Here is a 19,784-nt window from a genome sequence, read left to right as displayed (position 1 = left end):
ACACTTAATCATTTTGTCTTTTATAAGTATAAAAGTAATTAAATTTCAAATACTACATTAATGGATGGCAATAAAATGTGGTAGTCTTCCTTCATCTTAACACCCACCAATGTACTCCCCTCGCCAAACACAGTTATAACAAAAGGGTTTTCAATAATGTTTTGTTGCTTTGACTATTGCATAATTTTAAATGCTGAAATATCATAGTATGCAAATTTTTGTAGCTGGGCTTTTTACATTTAAAAATATCTTGGAGACTTTCCATATGATTTCTTATAAATCTGTCTCTTAATGACTATATATGTACAATGCATTATTTGATATTTTACCTGTTATTGAATATTTGTAAGTTTCCAGATTTTGCTTTTAGAAGCAAATTTTAGAATAGTGACTATTTGTCATTCATCATCATATGCTCTGTAAGTGGTACAACACTGACACACAGAATGCCTCAGGAAATATAAACTGAATTAATAGGGCAACAAATACTGTTGTCAGTATATTCCATCAATGCGTGTGAATATTTCAAGTGAGTAGATTTCTAGAAATAAACACATTGAGTCAAAGGTTATATGAAAAATGTCCCTTTCAAAATTTACACTCAACTTTCTATTAGAATAGAAGTTGTCCTTTATTTTTGATCTACTTGATATGTGAAATAATTAACTTTTTGATTACTAGCATTTTCCCATGTTTATTAGCTATTTATTTTTTCCTATTTTCAAACATTTACATTTAATTATCTTTTTCTGACTTAATTGGAAGAACTCAAAAATATATTAGACGCATTCTCCTGTCAGTAGCTTTCCCTTTAAATTTGTCTTTTGCCTGTAGTTTTATATAATATTTTACGTATTTAAATTTGTTTAAAAAACCATATGAAAAAAAATACATGCACTTATGCAAAAAAAAAAACCATAAACTGAAGAAAATTTGGTTCTTTAGTGATAAAGTGTGAAGTGGGAACCAAGCAGACTTTCTTTTTTTTAAAGATCCAAGGGCGAGGTAGAGCTGCACGTGCTACAAGGAACAGTTAGCTCCAGAAGCCGTTACAATCTGTGGTTTGTCTTCTATTGTAATCTGGGCAGCAGTAGAGATCGCTGGACCGAAGAGTGACTAGGGTAGTTGATCAAAATGCCAAATATTAAAATCTTCAGCGGCAGCTCCCACCCGGATTTATCCCAGAAAATTGCTGACCGTCTGGGCCTGGAGTTAGGCAACGTAGTGACTAAAAAATTCAGCAACCAGGAGACCTGCGTGGAAGTTGGGGAGAGTGTTCGAGGAGAGGATGTCTACATCGTGCAGAGTGGCTGTGGTGAAATCAACGATAATCTAATGGAGCTTCTAATCATGATTAATGCCTGCAAGATCGCCTCAGCCAGCCGGGTTACAGCTGTCATCCCATGCTTCCCGTATGCGCGGCAGGATAAGAAAGATAAAAGCCGAGCCCCAATCTCTGCCAAGCTTGTTGCAAACATGCTGACTATAGCAGGGGCAGATCATATTATCACCATGGACCTACATGCTTCTCAAATTCAGGGCTTTTTTGATATCCCAGTAGACAATTTGTATGCAGAGCCAGCTGTCCTGAAGTGGATAAGGGAGAATATCTCTGGGTGGAAGGACTGCACTGTTGTTTCACCCGACGCTGGTGGAGCTAAGAGAGTGACTTCCATCGCGGACCAATTGAATGTGGACTTTGCTTTAATTCACAAAGAACGGAAGAAGGCCAATGAAGTGGATCGCATGGTACTCGTGGGAGATGTGAAGGATCGTGTGGCCATCTTGGTGGATGACATGGCTGACACTTGTGGCACAATCTGCCATGCAGCTGACAAACTTCTCTCAGCGGGAGCCACCAAAGTTTATGCAATCTTGACTCATGGAATCTTCTCTGGCCCTGCCATTACTCACATCAATGGTGCATGCTTTGAAGCAGTAGTAGTCACCAACACCATACCTCAAGAGGCTAAGATGAAGCTTTGCTCCAAAATACAGGTGATTGACATTGCCATGATCCTTGCAGAAGCCATAAGGAGAACTCACAATGGGGAATCAGTTTCCTACCTATTCAGCCATGTCCCTTTATAATAGATTATTTCAAGATTAGTCTATTGTAAAATAAAGTATGGTACAATAAAGATACACCCTGCCTGTTGTTTTCCCCTATTTGATGAAAAGCTTAGCATTGGAGTCAACTTTATCCAGTGTGACTTTTGTATACCACATCAAGAATATTAGAGTTTATCTTACTCAAATTGAGAATAATCACTGGGGTCTCCTACCTGGGTGGTCTCATTTTGTCTCCTTTGATGATTTTGTGAGCCTTGCAGCTTTATTTACATTTCAGCTGCTGATTTCAGATTTTTGAGGGTGTTGTTTAGAGGTGTCTGAAAGTAATTAAGGAAGTATAGGCTACTTTACATGTGAATGTTTCAGGATTTACTTTGCACAAAACACCTAGCAATGCGAACAAACAACCCAGTCCACCACCATCCTCCACCTACTTCTAATCATCCAACTCCCTTTTAATTTCCCTCCCACCCTGATTTGTCACAAGTTCTGAAAGGTCTGTGTTAAATTGCCCAGAGTCCTGGGCCTACCAAAACTTAATTCTCCTGATTGATGATAGCTCTGCAAATCAGGAGCATCAGCTTTCAACTTGAACAACTACTGGATGAGATGGTGAAAGGAGACTACAAAGTGCAATAAATGCTTCTTGGGAGAAGACAAATTTTTCCCCGTCTGGAGACGATATATATTAGATTCTTAAATCGTTGTACCTATTCTTAGGATTAAACTTTACCTTGAACTTCTTGAACTTTTTCTGGCTAAATATCTTATTGGGTCTAATGTTCAATGTACCAGTCAGTCTTCTGGAAAGCAAATTTACTTTCTGCAACATAACCTTTTTAATATTTGCATTAGATTTTTCTCTGTAGATTACTTAATCTTAGCCTACTACTCTGGTCAATTTTAAGTAATGACTAAAAAATTCAGCACCAGTAGACCTGTGTTGATTGAGCATTTGATCAAGCATTTTGATTAAGACTTAGAGCTTAGCCACTTTGAACATTTACTAAAAGTATCACTTGAGGATACTGAAAACAACCAAGAATATGTGGGATAAAAGAGATAATGCTGAGTAAAGAAAAAATTAAATTGATAATGCTGAGTAAAGAAAATAAATTGATAGAAAAAAATTATCACAGTAATTATGAAGAAAATCACAGTTATTAAAATAAATTCATATTAAAATTATATCACTATGTGAAGTTAGGAAATGTTAGGGTTAGTCTAATTACATTAAATAAATAAAGGTATATTATCCAGTTTGAGAGGGAAATTATTGATATCAGTAACTGACATTATAGAAAAACCTAAGTTTAAATTTTTTTTGTAAAATTCAAGGGCAAAAGAAGAAAAATAATGGGAAAATTACTTCCAAATACCTATATTTTAAAAAACAGTATAGGCAAAGCTAAACAAATTAAAAGAAAATAGGAAATAAATAAGGAAGAAAGCATAGAAAATAAAAAAGACCAAATATATGTATCTCAGCCAAAGTCAATATGTTGTAACAATCTTGTAAGAGATAGATTTTTTGGTTGGGAACAACAACAGAAGGAAATTTTAACAAAGTGCTCTCATAAAATAGCAATGAGAGGTAGTATAGGATTAAATAGCTCCATTAGCACAACTTAATAATTATATATAGAAATCAAACAGATAATTCACCTTTTTTGCAGCATGAATGAAAACATTTATAAAATGTAATAGCTGAGGGCCTCCCTGGTGGCACAGGTGGTTGAGCGCCGCACTGTGAAGCTGTCCACAGTATCTGCAGCATGGGTTTGATTCCGGCCGGCCGGCCGGCCAGGCAAGAATCCCACATGGGGGCAGACCTCTCCTGTCTCGCCGGCTGCTCCCCTCAGCAGTGTATTTCAGACACTCTGCCTGTTCTGTTCCCCGCTTTGTCTCCGGTGAATCCTCTAGCCCTCCTGTGCATGTGGCCTGTACCCGGTTCTTGTATAAAAGTCTTGTTAAAGAAAAGTCTTGTTAAGGAAATTTACAATGAATATGCATAATAAAGTAGCTTTACTACAATCATCTTAACAACATTGTAAAAATAAAAAAACTCAGTAAATCGAATAGAGTTAAATTTGCTTAGCTTAATGAAATCTACTAGAGATATACAAAGATAATAATTGTGAAAAGATTCCCATTAAAATTAGACAAATTTCTAAATCAATGAAATAAGGCAAGAAAAACAATATGGTAATACTGGAAAGAAAGGAAAGAAGCAAAACACTGGTGATTTGCAGATATCATAATTATCAACAAAAAAAATCCATTAATCAAAAACTATTTCTAAGTCAGTAAAGTGACTGCCTGTGAGATAAATTGCTTTTCTTATCTACCAACACAATATGTTTTTTAAAAAAAAGTTGGAAAAAACTTCCATAACTAAAACAATAAAATTACACAATAGCCAATAATAAAACCCCAAACTGGAGGATTAGTATAAAAAAAATTTACTAGAAGATATAGGAAATACCTGATGAACCTAGAGAGGAAAAAAAGAATATTGCAAGTGTAAGAGTTTCCTCAAGTCATTTATAATTATTGTTACAATATAGTATTGTCAATATAAGCCCAATCAAAATTTTAACAGGATTTTTTAGAAAGAGAACTTGATTTCTTAAAATTCATTTGGCAAAATAAGTGAGCCAAAGAATTCAAGTTCTTTCAGAAAATATTCTTGTCCTATATATTAAAACATTATAGAACTACATTAATTAAAACTGTTTTACTGATGTGGGAATGTACACATAAATTAATATTGCAGAATTTAGATTCCTGAACCAGATTCATGTATACTTATGGGAATTTGGTACACACATACCCTATTTAATGGAGTGACTGGGAAAAGGAGCATTACTGGGAAAAGGAGCCTGAATCAATTCTACAGGAGAATCACTATTACAAAGTCCCCATGGAGATGCTTTCCTCATAATCCTGCCTTGGCAAATACTTCTGCAATCTACTCAGATTCTCTGAAGTGGGAAACACTATCGCAGTTTGTTTCTAAGTACTTATGTTCAATTGGTCAAACCAGATCACAGTGATGCTTGTGATGGGCTTCTTAATGCCATTTGTCACTTATCAATACCTAGCTTTTTGATGATCTTAACTTTCTGCTTCCTTGATTACATCCTGAAAAGTACCTCAAGCCTCTTAAAGAGTTCTGCTTTAAACCCATTATAACACTATCACCTTGTGTATTTGAGTATACCCGGTGTTATTTCATGCATTTAACCAGTTATTTTTGGACAAACTACTCTCCAGAATACAAAATAAACAAAAGAGAGTACATGGAATAATAAATAACAGACTTCATAATATATTCACAGTTTAGTTATGTTGCAGGTTCCCTCACTCATGGTATGCTTATGCACATAGGCCAAGACTGAATACACACCCTCACCAATTGTTGTTGTTTCTAGCCTTTTCAATATAGGCCAGTCTCACAGACATGAGATCCTATCTCCTTTTGTGTTTGATTTGCATTTCCCTGATGGTAGTGATAATGAGCATTTTTTTATGTGCCTATTGGACATCTGTATGACTTCTTCACTTGATTTTTATGACACCATAATACAAGGCTTTTCTCCCATCTCTTGGCTCTTGTCAAACTTCTTCCCTATCCTTCTACTGATACAGCTCATTCTCTGCCATTATAGGCAAACTTGAAGGTCAAGACCTCTTCATATCACTAATATATCAGGTGGACATTTGCCTACTCTAATATCCTGTTACAGAGTCCTTCTGCACTGGTTATTTTTCTAAAGTACTACTTTCATTACCTTGCTCCAATAATCAAAAACTTTGACAGATTGTTTTCATTGTTTACAGGAAAATACATCCTTATTTTTGATAAGACATTATCAAAATGTGGAGCGTTGCTCCGACTATAAACTTTCTAATCCACTCTTACTGGTCTATTTATTGCCCCAGAAAAATACCTGCAAATCTCTTTTATGAATTTTTTGCATGCATTAACCTAACCTCCTTAGCCACTCTGTTATCTTTCACTTGGCTCTATCCTATTTTTCTTCAAGGTTCATTTCTTTCACAAACATCACAATATCTGATTGTCTCTCTCTCCCATAAATCCCTATTGCCTGCACATTCTTTGCAGTGTTGTCTTCTCTTGTGAGATTAATGTGGGTGGCTTTTAAGGATTGGGCATAGTTCATAAATTCTCTGTCTCTTCAAGATGCCTTCCATAATATTTAATATGTACAAAGCAGTTACTATGCTTTAGTTTTTTAAATTGATAATAAACCTTACCTAGTGATGGATAAACTTAGCAATAGGTAAGAAATACCAACTCAAAGATTTTATCAACTTAGAGATTTTTTAAATTTATATTAAAAAACAATAAGGACAATTGTATCATTTTCAGTATGTTTTCAGAAGATGAGGGTGACAGTGAAAATACTTTCTGAAAAGAATGCAGCAGCATTGTGCCAAATGAACTGGACTAGAAAGACTCTATGACTGGGAGAAAAAATGTGTCTATTTTTCAAACAATATTTTTTTTCAGACTTAGAGTGAACAAAGAAGACTTCATGTTCCCAATCCCTAATGCACACAAGGGATGTTTACTGGAATTCTGTCTGAGCATAAATTTCTAAATGTAATGCTGACAGTATCTCTTATCAGATGACATGATTAATGATGTTTTCTTCAGAGTGGCTTCAGTTAGTGTTTATTAAGATGCTTCCCAAATCCTAATGCTATTTCAAAGATGCAGTCAGATGATTATACTTATGAGCACCTTGCAAGAATAAGAAAAGATAAGGCAGTGATTGAATGATTTTAAATAACTCATTTACCCAGATTTAATTATTATGCAACTAGTGACTTTCTACTTCTTTGTGTTATTTCTCCTCATCCTGTATCTTTCTTTTCTAGGAAAACCATTATTTCCTTTACCCCAATTTCATTGCATATGGTAGGCAATGACTAGCATAACTCATTACTCAGAGCTAGGGTAGGGAACCTCCCTTTCACAACATTAAAGGTTATTTGGTTGTCAAATAGGCAGTGAATCTGCTGCATGGACTTAAAATTGTACTTTCTTTCCTCTCCTTGCTTACCATTTGATTTTTGGTTTTGTTTTTTGATTTTTTTCACTTAATAGACTTAATACTTAAGGGAGGGTTAGAAATGCTCCGCACATAATATATCATGCAGGGGAACGACAAAGGCAAATACATTGAAGTGGGAAAACGCACGTGTTATAGAGAGAAAACCAGTGTGTGGGAGTAGAGTGAGCATAAGGATTAACAATAATATTAAGTTGGGTAGAACCAGGTATGATAGATAAGCTATCACATGCTTTGAACTTCTCTGCTCACCAGTCCATCACCTGGCCTGTAAATACTCAGATCTCTATTAGAAAAATTATGTCTTAAATAATTACTGTTTAATCAGTTAATGTTTGTCTTTCGCAGAGGCTTTCCGAATATTTTAGCAACTCACATATTCCCAGACCTGCCAGATTATAAAATCCTGGCATCCCACTTAACCTCCTAAATCTCCCTGAACCAGGAAACAATATTTGAAACAATTAACTGAGATGATGCTTATGATCAGGCAAACTTAGGAAACTGCCGAAAAAGTGAGACTGATAGAGAGAATTTTAGGTGTGGCAGGCAGTTCTGAGCTGTAGCATCCAGAATCACAGAGTACTTTACTATTAGTGTGGAAGTTCTAGCCAAAGTTTGCACAGGAGCAGCCATTTTTGTCTCTCATAACAATGACCTTCATCCCTACTGGATCCCAGAACTCCTTCCTGCTGATTGTAAACATGACTTCAGGTTCCTCCTCAATGCAAGGATCTAAGTAGACACTTCAAATTGATAAACCTAACATAGGAGATGAAATGTATATGCCCTTGCTTTTCTTAGGTTGTCCGGAGAACAGGGTCACTTCTTCACTGATTTTTATTTTGAGTAATATTAAGTAATGAAATTTTTATTTTGTGTGTGAGGTTAGTCTGTGAGATTGACTTTGTTTTACTCACCCAGCAATATATATAGATATAAATTTCACAACCACAGTATCCAAAAAAATGGATTTTAACAATTTCCTTTATTAAAGTTTATATATGGATGTATTTATCATATGAGGCAATGAAATTCAAAATGAGCTTCAGAATTAAATAGACCTTAATTTTAATTCTGACTTTCTACTTACCAGATTTATTAATAACTAATTAATATATCTCTTTGAATGTGAATCCTCATCTCTATAATGAAGACAAAATACTTCACACTTGCTATGATTCACTATGAACATGTGTGAAACAGCTAGAACAGTTTTTGTCACATGGTGTGTACATGAAATAAAGCCTAGATTTCCTCCTTTGCTTTGCTTGAAACAGAAATCTCCCTCTATTAATAGACTTGCTTACAAGACTTTTTCCTGTGTTCCTCTATTTGGTAACAGAATTTGGATAGAGTGTAGAAATTTTAAGAAGTATTCTGAGATGTTATTTATTCAAAATTTGATAATTAATTTGTATTCAAAAAAGCAAAATCCTCAATTAACCTTTTCTGTGTGTATAGGTGTATGCTGTAGACTTGTAAAGAAACCTTGGAATCACAGTAACTTAGAGTTAAATGGGGTCCATAATTAGTGTAACGTACACTGAATTCTTATAGCAAATGATGAGAAAATAAGCTTTAATTGTGGCCTCATTTACAAAAATGTATGCTATGGAGTTAATATAGAATTTTCTAGCATTACACTTTCTGCTTCTTCAGTAGAGTAATGGTTATGAGTTATGTACAATCTTCAATTATTGAAGTAATATTAAATTATGTGCATTGTGCTATCATGACAAGGCAGAAAGTTAAGTAACTTAAGAAAAACAAATATAAGTTTAACTCCCCCAAAATCTTTCTCCATTGCTCAGATAATCAAAAATCTAAATGAATCAGGGCAATCCAATTCCTAATATTGATAGTTATTCAACACTTCTCTGAAATTCAATGTAAATGTTTCTGAGTTTTTCCCAGCCCCTTAGGCACATATACTTCTTTTAAAAATACATCAACAAGACCCTCCTGGTGGCATCAAGGGTTAAGCACAGCACTATGAAGCTATCTGCAGCCTCTGCAACATGAGTTCAATCCCCGGCCAGCCAGGGAGCTACCCACATGGCCCAGCAGACCTCTCCTGACTCACTCGCTGCTCCCCTCAGCAGTGTATTTCAGTCATTCTGCATGTTCTGTTCCCCACTCTGTCTCTGGTGAATCCTCTCACCACCACCCCCATACCTCTGGCCTATACCCCAGTTCTTGTATGCATAAATAAATAAATCTTTTTAAAAAATACATCAAAAGGCAAAAATATCAAAAAGTTAAATTATAGGCTTTTACTACTTGTAGAATTAATCCAAAGGTTAACTGTTGGAACTCCCACTTCTCTTCAGCCACTCTCAAGAATTTGCTAGTTTCAAACTGATCCTAACAAAGTTAAAATTAAAACCTTTAAATCTGCAATATAACATAGGCAGAATTAGTCACAGCCATATAACAGCTAGCCATGGTGGTAGGGCTCCTATATAGCCTTTGTTTCTTCTTTACTGCCAACATAGCTCAGCCCAAGTTCTGCTAGGTGAGAATCAAGCATTCCTTGGTTTAGCAGACTCTGGAAAACCCTCTTGCATTGGTCACGAGACCAGGATTTTCTCTGGTTCTCTTTCTTCTCCATATTCTATCAGTTCTTTCCTGTGGTCACTGTTTGGACTGGGACCCCACATTTTACCAGATGATGTTAATGGCTCTGGTGTCCGCATGCTTTCCTGAGAAGAAGTCTGAAATATTGTGGTTTTTGTTTTTTTTTTTTTTCCTGCAACTGCTGCATTTTCACAACTGGTCAGCTCTCTTGTGCCATCACCTAGATTTCCTCTTACTGTGTTCTACCCATCAAATTAACTCTTTGGATTCTGGCAGTTTCCAGAATCAAGCCAAAGCGTGCCTTTTGGATGCTGTGCAATGGGAGCCTCATCTGACCTCACTGGAGCCACCCTCCTATTTTCCACATCTTCATCTCTGTCACACAGACTTCATGACTTTCCACCCAGTTTTGCTCTTGACCTATTTCCTATTGAGGTCCCATGTGTCTTTTAAGAAGATCCACCTCAGTAATTTCTTTTTTTTTGTTTTGTTTTTAAAGATTTATTTATTTATACAAGAACTGGTGTACAGGCCAGAGGCGAGGGAGGGTGAGAGAATTCACCAGAGACAGAGTGGAGAACAGAACAGACAGACACCAAAGTACACTGCTGAGGGGAGCAGTGGGCGCGACAGGACATGTCTGCCGCGGCATGTGGGTATCTCTCTGGCCGGCTGGGAATCGAATCTGTGCTGCAGAGGCTGCAGACAGCTTCATAGCACTGTGCTCAACCTGCTGCACCACTGGAAAGGCCCCCACCTCAGTCATTTCTACTGTTCCCTTGCCACTAATATTTAACTGTACAATCTGTTCTTCATAATACTGAAAAACTAATCCTCAAAGTCATCGTTTAAATCTCATCACCCTGATGATCAAAAACCCAATAATAGAATAAACTATTACATTGAATAAACTCTTCTTTTGGTTTAGGAGCCCTCAAGGGTTTATCCAAATTTCATAATAAATTCCCAAGAGTAAGATGTGACTTCCTTACGTAGAGTCCTTTCCTCATGCTGTAGGTCCCACATAAACTACCCTTTTTCCTCCTTCCTACAGGTCTCAGTCCTAGCCTTTGCTGAAAGACAAACTCAAGTAGAAATCCCAGCATGTTAAATCCTACATGCTCTTCGGCAGGGTGGCCCAAGATTTTCTTTTTTAACAATATAGTACTTAATTCTTTCCTGATTGCTTCATTTGTTTCACTAGTCCTGACTTTTCTAAGATGTTCAGAAGAATGTTATAAAAATGACCATTTTCTCTATTCATATATCCTTGACAGTATTGAGGATAGTAATAGGAGGCATGAAATAGACTCATACAGCAAGTTCATTGGGTTTTAAAAGTGCCCTTTTAGAAAATCTTTTGCTTCCCTTGAAAACACACTGGTCACTTAGCTGTGTAGTGATTCAGCTATGTATGATATAATAGGTCAGTTATGTGGTGCTTGCCTCTGTCAAAAATAAATGCCGTGGAAAAAAATACAGTGATTCTGCCTGCATAAACCAAAAACAGGTTTTATAATTGTGGAAACCTATTCAGAGTGGTAACTGGGATGGTACCTGACATAGCTGTGTTAAAAGGTCTGAGAATAACAGTTTCCTGATTGTTTCGTTGAGAGAAAATTTTGAGGATATTCATTTCAAATAAGATGGAGAACGGAGGAAAGATTAGGGAAGGAGCTATACTCCCAGGAAAAGAGGGGAGAGGAGAGAAAGGAGGGGAAGGAAGCAGAGGAGAGGAGAAAAGAGGAGAAGTAGTAAGAGTGGGGAGGGGAGGATAACGAATATAAATGTAAAGATTCTCCTGCTACAAACCACCTAAGAATTTAATCAGAAAAGGAGAGTTGTGCCTGGCAACACTTACCTTGTATATAAATAGTGGGGTGCTGGTAAATGTTTAACAGCCAGCTCTCTGGAAAACAAAAGTCCTGATCTGTACAGTTTGCAGATCTACATATTTTTAAGAAATAAATGCCCCCCTTTCCAAATTCAAGTTACCAGTGTACTCTCACTGAACACTGGGAAGAATGTGCACAGCTGGGTGCTGCAAGCCTGCAGGAGCAGGCAGGAGCTGGTGCTTTGGCACCTCTGCATAAAAGTTTACGACAGTCACTGTGAAACCTTTCTGAAATTAACTTGAGGGCTTGTAAATTCTTTTCTACTATTCAGTTTTTTGAAGTGGCAGACAGTGAATTTTTTTTGTTGAAAAGGGCCTGATTTCTTTTATTAAAATAAGATCAATGAAAGACGGAGTCCTATTCTATAATAACCTTTGGGAGCAAGCATCCCAATGTTGCATAATATATGGAAAGATTCCCCCCCAAATTTTTATGTTCCTTAAATAATTTGTTTTAACTATTTTTTTTAAGACAGAAGCAATTTGGAGCAAACTTTTAAAGTTTACTAAAAACGTGGGGGATTCTAATGCTGTCCTTAGCTGAAATCATAAAATATCAGCGGCTTGGATCTTACCTTCAGTAATTACAAAAGTCTTGCCCTTTGCTAGAGGCCTTAGGAGATTTTTATGAGAATGTGATTTAACAGTCAGTTCAGGTTGCGATAACAAGATGCCATAGACTCAGTGACTTTGAACAAACATTTATTTCTCTCAGCTCTCGAGACTGGGAAGTCCAAGATGAAGGTATTGGCAGATTGTACATCTGGTGAGAGCTTACTTCCTGGTTTGTAGGCTTTTTGCTCAGTCTTCACATTTCACAAGTTGGAGAGCATTATCTACCACCTCCTCCTCATTTCATAAAGATATTAACCCCATAAAGAATGTCCCACCCTTGTGACCTAATCTACGTCTATCTACCTCCCAAACACCCTACCTCCTAATAGTATCACACTGGGAACTAGAGCTTCAACATATGAATTTGGGAGAGATACAGTCCATTTTTATATAGCCAATAGAAACAGATGGTGGGGAGAGGGGTGGAGCTGTGGTTGGGAAATTGGGGGCTGGAGTGAGCTGGGGAGAATAACCTACAGCAGAGAGCCTGGTAGAGTGCTCACCTTACCTGAAAATTTTTCTTTCTTCCTCTTGGGTCAATAGAGATAATAACCAAGATATTGTAGTTTTTTAAAAGTTAAGACAAGTATCTGTTTAAGACAAAAATAGGTAAACTGAGCTAACTGAAAGGTTATAAAAATAAATTGATATTCGTCATCTATACAAAGTAGGTTTGGACAACTTTGATTTATTTAAATGAATAAAAGCAAAATGTTAATTTATGGACATAATTCGGTAGACTAATTAGTCATGCAATACAGCATTGCCCTTCCACAGTTTATTTCCATCAGCAGAATTAATCACAGCAGAGCAGATGTAGTAGGGACAATCCAAGGTTAAAACAAATGATACAAAATAATGAACTAGAGTACAAGATGATAACCTGGAGAAAGTAGTGATTTATTATTCTGCCAGAGTCTTCTGTGGATTGTACAAGCTACTTTATGCAAGCCTGTCTCCCTTTTAACCAGATATCTCTGATTGTAGTGATCTTTTACTTTGCATTAATTTTATCTGCCTTTGAAGGTAATGTAACTGTGATAAGAGTCAATTAGTTTTGCACCATCGAGAAGCACAATGAAATGTGACTTAAGAAAACAAAGATAAAATTAACTGTCTAAATGAGACTACAAGGCAATCAAATCTCTGCCATTTTCTTATAGGGCTAGAGTGCCATACGTTCAGCATCATAAACTGAAGGACAACTATAAGGATATTTGAGTTGTTTCAAAGACATGCTGTAATGAACACAATTCTTCCAGAGTAACATTAACCAGTAATTTAATGCTAACTTTCCACAGAACCTGAGATCTATATCTACAGATTACATTGCAAGCAAATACAAATGTCAAGGTAACACTATTGGGAAACAAATTCCTTTCAAACTTCATGTTTGGGATTTTGATTATGAAATAAAGCAAGAAATAGTGTTTTCAGTTGAACATCATCTGGCTTTATTGTGCCATTATTATTGTTTTCCCATTGCTTCAATGTACCCAGGAAAATTGCAGAGTTTCAACTACAAAGGTGTTGTAAAAAGGAGAAATTTTGGTGACACTAAACCTTTGAATGTCTGTGTTTTTTTTCACTTACACTAATGGTAAGGAATAAATGCAAAAAATGATTTAATAATACAAACCTGTTACATTGTTCTATGTGTCATTTACTTGTAGAAGTAGCAAATTTAGTCTTCATAAAGCTTATTATTGAGGGCTAGAAAAATTGATAAAGATTATTTTTTAAGTCAAGAAATTGATGTGAAAAATGAAAACAAAAGGAGAGTAAATCATTTCACTTAAAAAAAAATCTGTGTAAACAATCCAGTTATCTCACTTCTGAGTATTTATCTGAAAAATACAAAACATCAAGTTAAAGAAATACTTGTGTCCCATACTTATTGCAGCAGTATTTTCAATAGTCAAGAGCTGATAAAGGGATATAGGTGTGGTGTATATATACAGCATGGGATACTATTCATTCAGCTATTAAAAAAAGGTAACATACTGTCATTTGCAACAACATGGAGGGAGCTAGAGGGGATTATTCTTAGTGGTAAAAACAGGAAGACAAACACTGTATGATTTTACTCATATGTGGTATATAGAGGAAAAAAAAACACAAAGATGAAATAAATAAAACAAAAATAAACATTTGGAATCTAAGACCAATTAGTGATTATCAGAAGAGAAGAGGTGAAAGGAATGGGTAAATCAGGAGAAAAGGGACTATGGTATAGGGAAAGATAGGTTTTAAATCCTAGTGGTGAAAATATCATAGTAGTGCATGCATGTGTTGCTTTTTAATGATGCATATCTGAAATGCATATGTTATAATGCAATGGTATTTCAGAAAAAAAAGTCATCAAGATAAAATCTGTATGGCAAACCATTAATAAAAATCAAACAACAATCTTGAATATCTCTACAATACATAACAAAGAATGTATAGCATTAGTAGAAAATGTGATAACCTCATAGAAAAATGAACAAAAACACATGTATAAATACTTTACAGAAGAAACAGTCAAAATAAACTGAGCAGTGGAATTTAATGTCCCTAGTAAATGTGAGAAATAAAATACTGCATCATTTACTTCAAAATAGAAACAAATTAAGAAATGTTCAACATTAGCTATGGTTTGGAAAAGATATTCATGCTTGTTTGTAAAATTGTAAATTGGTGAATATTTTTTAAGGGCAATTTGGAAATTTGTGATACAATAATTTCAGAAATAGAAATTTGTCTTAAAAAAAACTAACCATGGTTATAATAAAAAAATTTCTAAGAGGATGTTCATATTAGGATTGTTTAAAATTATGAGAACTAGGGTTAGGGGAGGTGTGGGGGGAAGAAAATAAATTGTGAGAACTAATAACCTTAAAACATATGCATTGAACAACATTAAACAGAGTGCTTCCATTCAAAGGCACTCTACAACCATTAAAGCCCTCACTCCCAAACTTGTCTGCAATTTAGAATCCCCTGGAGATCTTTAAAATTTCCAATCCTCTTTCTTGTTACCTTCAGAGCTAGAAGTCTAATTTATCTGATACAGGTATGGCTGCCCCAGTTTTTGTTTGGTGGGGATGTAAATGGTGGCTAAAGGCAAAGACTGTTACAGATGATGCCACCTGGAGGGTGTTGCTGATGAGGATAGATAGCCCCAGGGAAAATGCTAAAAAAGTATTGCATTTTTGGGGTGGAGTAACTGATAAGAAATATAAAGGACTGCAGAAGCAGACCCCAGGATTCAGTGTTCTGGATTCAGCGTCTGAGTATTAAGTGTTTGGGATTCAGCATTTTCAGATCTTCAATGATTCCGGGGTCAGCGATTTCAGCCCCCACCTGCCAATTTTCCAGAAGGCTGGTGCAGGTCTTTGAAGGATGTGGAAAGGCAGCAAATCTCAGAGAGGAAAAGTTCTGATTCTTTGCAAGCAGCTGAGCGACTGAAACAGTTCCCAGTTTTGCTGCTGTTACAGCCTGGCAGAGAAGGTGAAGACTTGGAGTCCTGGCGCCTCACTGAGCCATGTGAGTGTGGGCCCATTGTTGGGTCGTTTAGCTTCTGCTGTTGCTGTCTTTAATGTCGTTTGTCTGGTGCTATGCTGGGACATCTCAGCAGCTCTGGAAGCATCTCCTGTTGTTTCTTCTGTGGTCTTCATTAGTTGGAACCTAGCCTAGAGTCAGGCTGCCACGTGCTCCAGGCATCAGTGGTGGGAAGACAACATCTTAGATGCTTTTTGTTTAGGACTTGAAAACACTGGACACTGCTTTGGGTGAGGCAAATGGCCATTTTTGGCCTCAGTAACTCTTTGTTTTTCCCTGGTTTGTGAAATAAATCCCATTATTGTTGTTCTTTGAGACTGAGTAGTCTTGTGGTTGTGCACGCAGGTGAAGATTTCAAGACAATGACCAGTAAACTATTTGGGCAGTATCCTTGGCCAGTTTTAGTGCCTCTTGCTGCCCTGTATCAGGGATGGGTGTGCTACATATGCTTGTAGGATTGCATTTACTTTGATCCTATGTTTATGGAACTCAGATGTGTTTTGTTATCTAATCTATCCAGCTACTCTTTGCCTATCAATTGGTGGATTCAGTCCATTCATATTTAGGGTGATACTTGCTATCTAAATTTGCAATTTCACCTTTAGTTTAGTTTTTTTTGGTTTGTTTTTTTTGTTCTATTTCCTTATTCAATTTTTTTTGAATTTTCTTCTTTTCTAATTATATAGAAGAGCTCCATTCAATATTTCTTATAAATTAGGACTAGTGTTTGCAAATTTCTTCAGCTCTGTTTGGAAAAACCTTTATTTGTCCCTCATATCTGAAGAGTAGTCCTACAGAACATAATATTCTTACCTGGCAGTTTTTATATTTCAGTGTTTTGAATATGTGATGTTATTCTGTTCTTACTTGTATGTTGCTTCAGAGAAATCTGATGAAAGTTTGATAGGAGTACCTTTTATAGGTTATCTACTTTTTGTCCCTAGCCACCTTCAACATTCCTGTTTGTCTTGAAGTCATGTACGTTTCCATAACTATGTGTCTTGGTATGTGTCTCATTTAATTTAGATATCCATGTGTTCTTTCAGTTTCACAGTCATCTATATTTAGTTCTTTCCCCAGGTCTGGAAAATTTTCCTCTATTATTTATCTAAATAAGTAGTTCTCTCTTCCTTTTCTTTCTCTTCCCCTTCCAGAATACCTAATATTCTTATGTTGCCTCTCCCAATGGCACCAGTTCTCTAAATATTTCTTCTTTTTTTCCATTTCATTTTTTATCATTGATTTATCATTGATTTATCTTCCAGTTAGTCTATTCAATACTTTCATAGCTTCCTGCAGAATTTTTTATCTCTTCTGCTGATCTTTTTACATCCTGTATTCCTGTTATTTTCTTATTTAATATATAACTTCAACTATCTTCATTAATTTTATTTCTCAGGTTGTTCATTTGTTGTAGAGCCGCCTTCTTTTAATTTCTTTACCATCACAATTCTGAACTCTTTATCTGATAGGAGATAAGATCTTCCATGTCTGTGGATGGATTCTGGAAATTTGTTCTCTTCTTGTGATGATATACTCCCTTGAGGTCTCATGGTGCCTTGTTTTGTATTTTTCCATGTGCCCATATTGCTGCTTTCAATTTCCCTTTTTTAAAAAGTAACAGTACTAGTAATTTAGAGACTTGCCAGCAGGTGGTGCCGAGGATTTTTTTGTTTAGCTTTTCCCAGCTTTATATGCCTTTAGACGTTTGTCCTCTCTGGGCTTCTGTATGTAGATATGGAGGCCTGAGCTTGTAGATGGTGAGTTAGGCAGTGAGGTAAGGTCTTGGAGGGATCCATATGCTGGTGAGAGTGAGAGTGGGAGCAAAGGGTTTACTTGTGCATTTGGTATCCCCAATATACCTCCTCTCTGGGGTTCTAGACCCATCTCTGTAGACTTCAGTGACTCCAGCCCTAAAACGGTGGGTTGAGCACAGCCAAAAAGGGTAGGTAAAACACTCCATGACGTTAGCCTCAGCGATATGTTTGCCAATTTGACTCCTACAGCAGGAAAAAAAGTGAATATTAACAAACAGGATTACATCAACTGAAAAGCTTATGCACATTAAAAGAAACTGTCTTTAAAAAAAAAAAACAACTTAATGAAAGAAAATATTTAGACATCATACACCTGACAAGAGGTTAGTAGCCAAGATTTACAAACTCCTAAAAATCAACAAAAGGAAAACACAAACAAAAAATGGGCAAGAGACATCAATAGACACTTATTCAAAGAAGACATACAGTTGGCCAACAGACATATGAAAAAATGCTCATCTTCACTTATCATCAGAGAAATGCAGATCAAAACTACAATTGGATACCATCGCACATCCGTGTGAAAGACCCATATAAAAAGACTGGAAAACAGTAAGTTCTGTCAAGGAGATGAGGGGAAAGAACACTCATACACTGTTGGTGTGAATGTAGACTGGTTCAGCCCCTATGGGCAACAGTATGCTTATTTCTCAAAATATTAGAAATCAATCTATCGTATGATCCAGCAGTTCCACAGCTATCTATCTACCCAAATAATGCAAAAACAATAATTTGAAGGGATATATGACTCCTATATTCATTGCAACATAATTTACAATAGTCAAATTATAGAAACAACCTAATTGCCCAAAGACAAATGAGTGGATTAAGACGATATGGTACATACACACAATGTAATACTACTCAACTATTAAAAAAACAAATTTTTGCTGTTTTCACAGCATGGAGGAAGTGGACGGGACTGTGCTAAGCGAAATAAGTCAGAAGGAAAAGTGTAAAAATCTGATGGTGTCAGTTATATGTTGAATATAGAAAAACAAACCGAGAAAAGGATCTGATAAAACCAAAGTAATAACAAACCCCAGAAATCTGACTGTAGAACTGAGGCTAGAAAGGGAAGAAGGAGAGCAAAGTGGGGAGTGGATTCAGTGGGCTATGGTGAATGACATTCAGTACCTTGGAAGTGGTTATGGTATGGTGACATATACCTGAAGGGCGTGATCTTATATCTAAAATCTTATACAGCATTATATATCAATGTTACCTCAATAGGAAAAATAATAATAATAAAAAAGAGTGCTATAACAATTTTAATTTTAAAATCTTAGTATTTTAAAATTAGGGAAATGACACATTTGGTAACTACTAAACTCATGAAAAAATGTAAATTTTACCTTAAAATGAACAATGGGGTATCTATGTTCAAAAAATTTTTAGAGAGTAAAGGAAAAATTTAAGATTCATAAATGGGGCACTTCAAATTTAGTATTTAATGTTTTCATGACATGGCAAAAATTCTTATGGAAAACCTTCAAAATGTATTGTTTACTAAATCACAATTATAATATATGTTGCATTTTTTAATTAAAAATTTATTAATTTGTCATTAATTTACAATACTGGATAAATTTTGATAGTACCAATTTACACTTCTGTAGAATCATTGCAATATTTAAAAATCTAAAAAAAATTTAGAGGATGCCTAAATTTTAAAACTATCAATTTTAACATTTATATCAATTATTTGAAGTATATTAATTTGATTATAATATTTATTCAATTACTAAACTCTTAATGTTATCCCTGAGGAGTGGGATCATGAATAATTTTTATTTTAATTTTGTTGAACTTTTTTCTGACCTTTATATCCTGAGCACATATAACCTACATTGTAAAAAAAAACCAAAAACCTTTAAAATAAATCAGTAAAGTGTATACTTTACACTGTAAACCTCTAATCTGGACATCAAACAGTTATTCTCGGCAACAATAAAAACAACAAAAATCCCTGCAGATTTAGATTCTTTGATTGGATTTCTGAAGATTTATCCATGACAAATGCTAACATAAAAACTTGCTTCTTGACCTAAATTCAGTTGTCTTTATCTAGGAGTCTTAGGGCATTCATTCTGCATAAGGAGTGCAGAATCAGGTCCCCTAATAGCAATGGTACTACATCACTAAAATTGTGCTGCGTAA

General features: G+C 35.7%; 1 protein-coding gene across 1 annotated transcript; it reads left to right on the top strand.

Moving 5' to 3' along the window:
• The first annotated feature begins 1,032 nt into the window (after positions 1 to 1,032).
• PRPS1L1 (phosphoribosyl pyrophosphate synthetase 1 like 1) lies at positions 1,033 to 2,173 on the top strand. Its single transcript, XM_037514406.2, has one exon. It carries the CDS (start codon positions 1,135 to 1,137, stop codon positions 2,089 to 2,091), a length of 957 nt encoding a protein of 318 aa, XP_037370303.1. The 5' UTR covers positions 1,033 to 1,134; the 3' UTR covers positions 2,092 to 2,173.
• Positions 2,174 to 19,784: the final 17,611 nt, after the last annotated feature.

Source organism: Talpa occidentalis, unplaced genomic scaffold (assembly GCF_014898055.3).
Source record: "Talpa occidentalis isolate TD23 unplaced genomic scaffold, MPIMG_talOcc4v2.1, whole genome shotgun sequence".
In the NCBI taxonomy this organism is placed as follows: Eukaryota; Metazoa; Chordata; class Mammalia; order Eulipotyphla; family Talpidae; genus Talpa; species Talpa occidentalis.
The sequence above is the reverse complement of the archived record's forward strand: the minus strand, read 5'-3'. Positions and strand labels throughout refer to the sequence as shown.

Excerpts from the sequence above, each read along its gene's own strand:
- PRPS1L1 (XM_037514406.2), top strand. The coding sequence starts at position 1,135 with ATGCCAAATATTAAAATCTTCAGCGGCAGCTCCCACCCGGATTTATCC.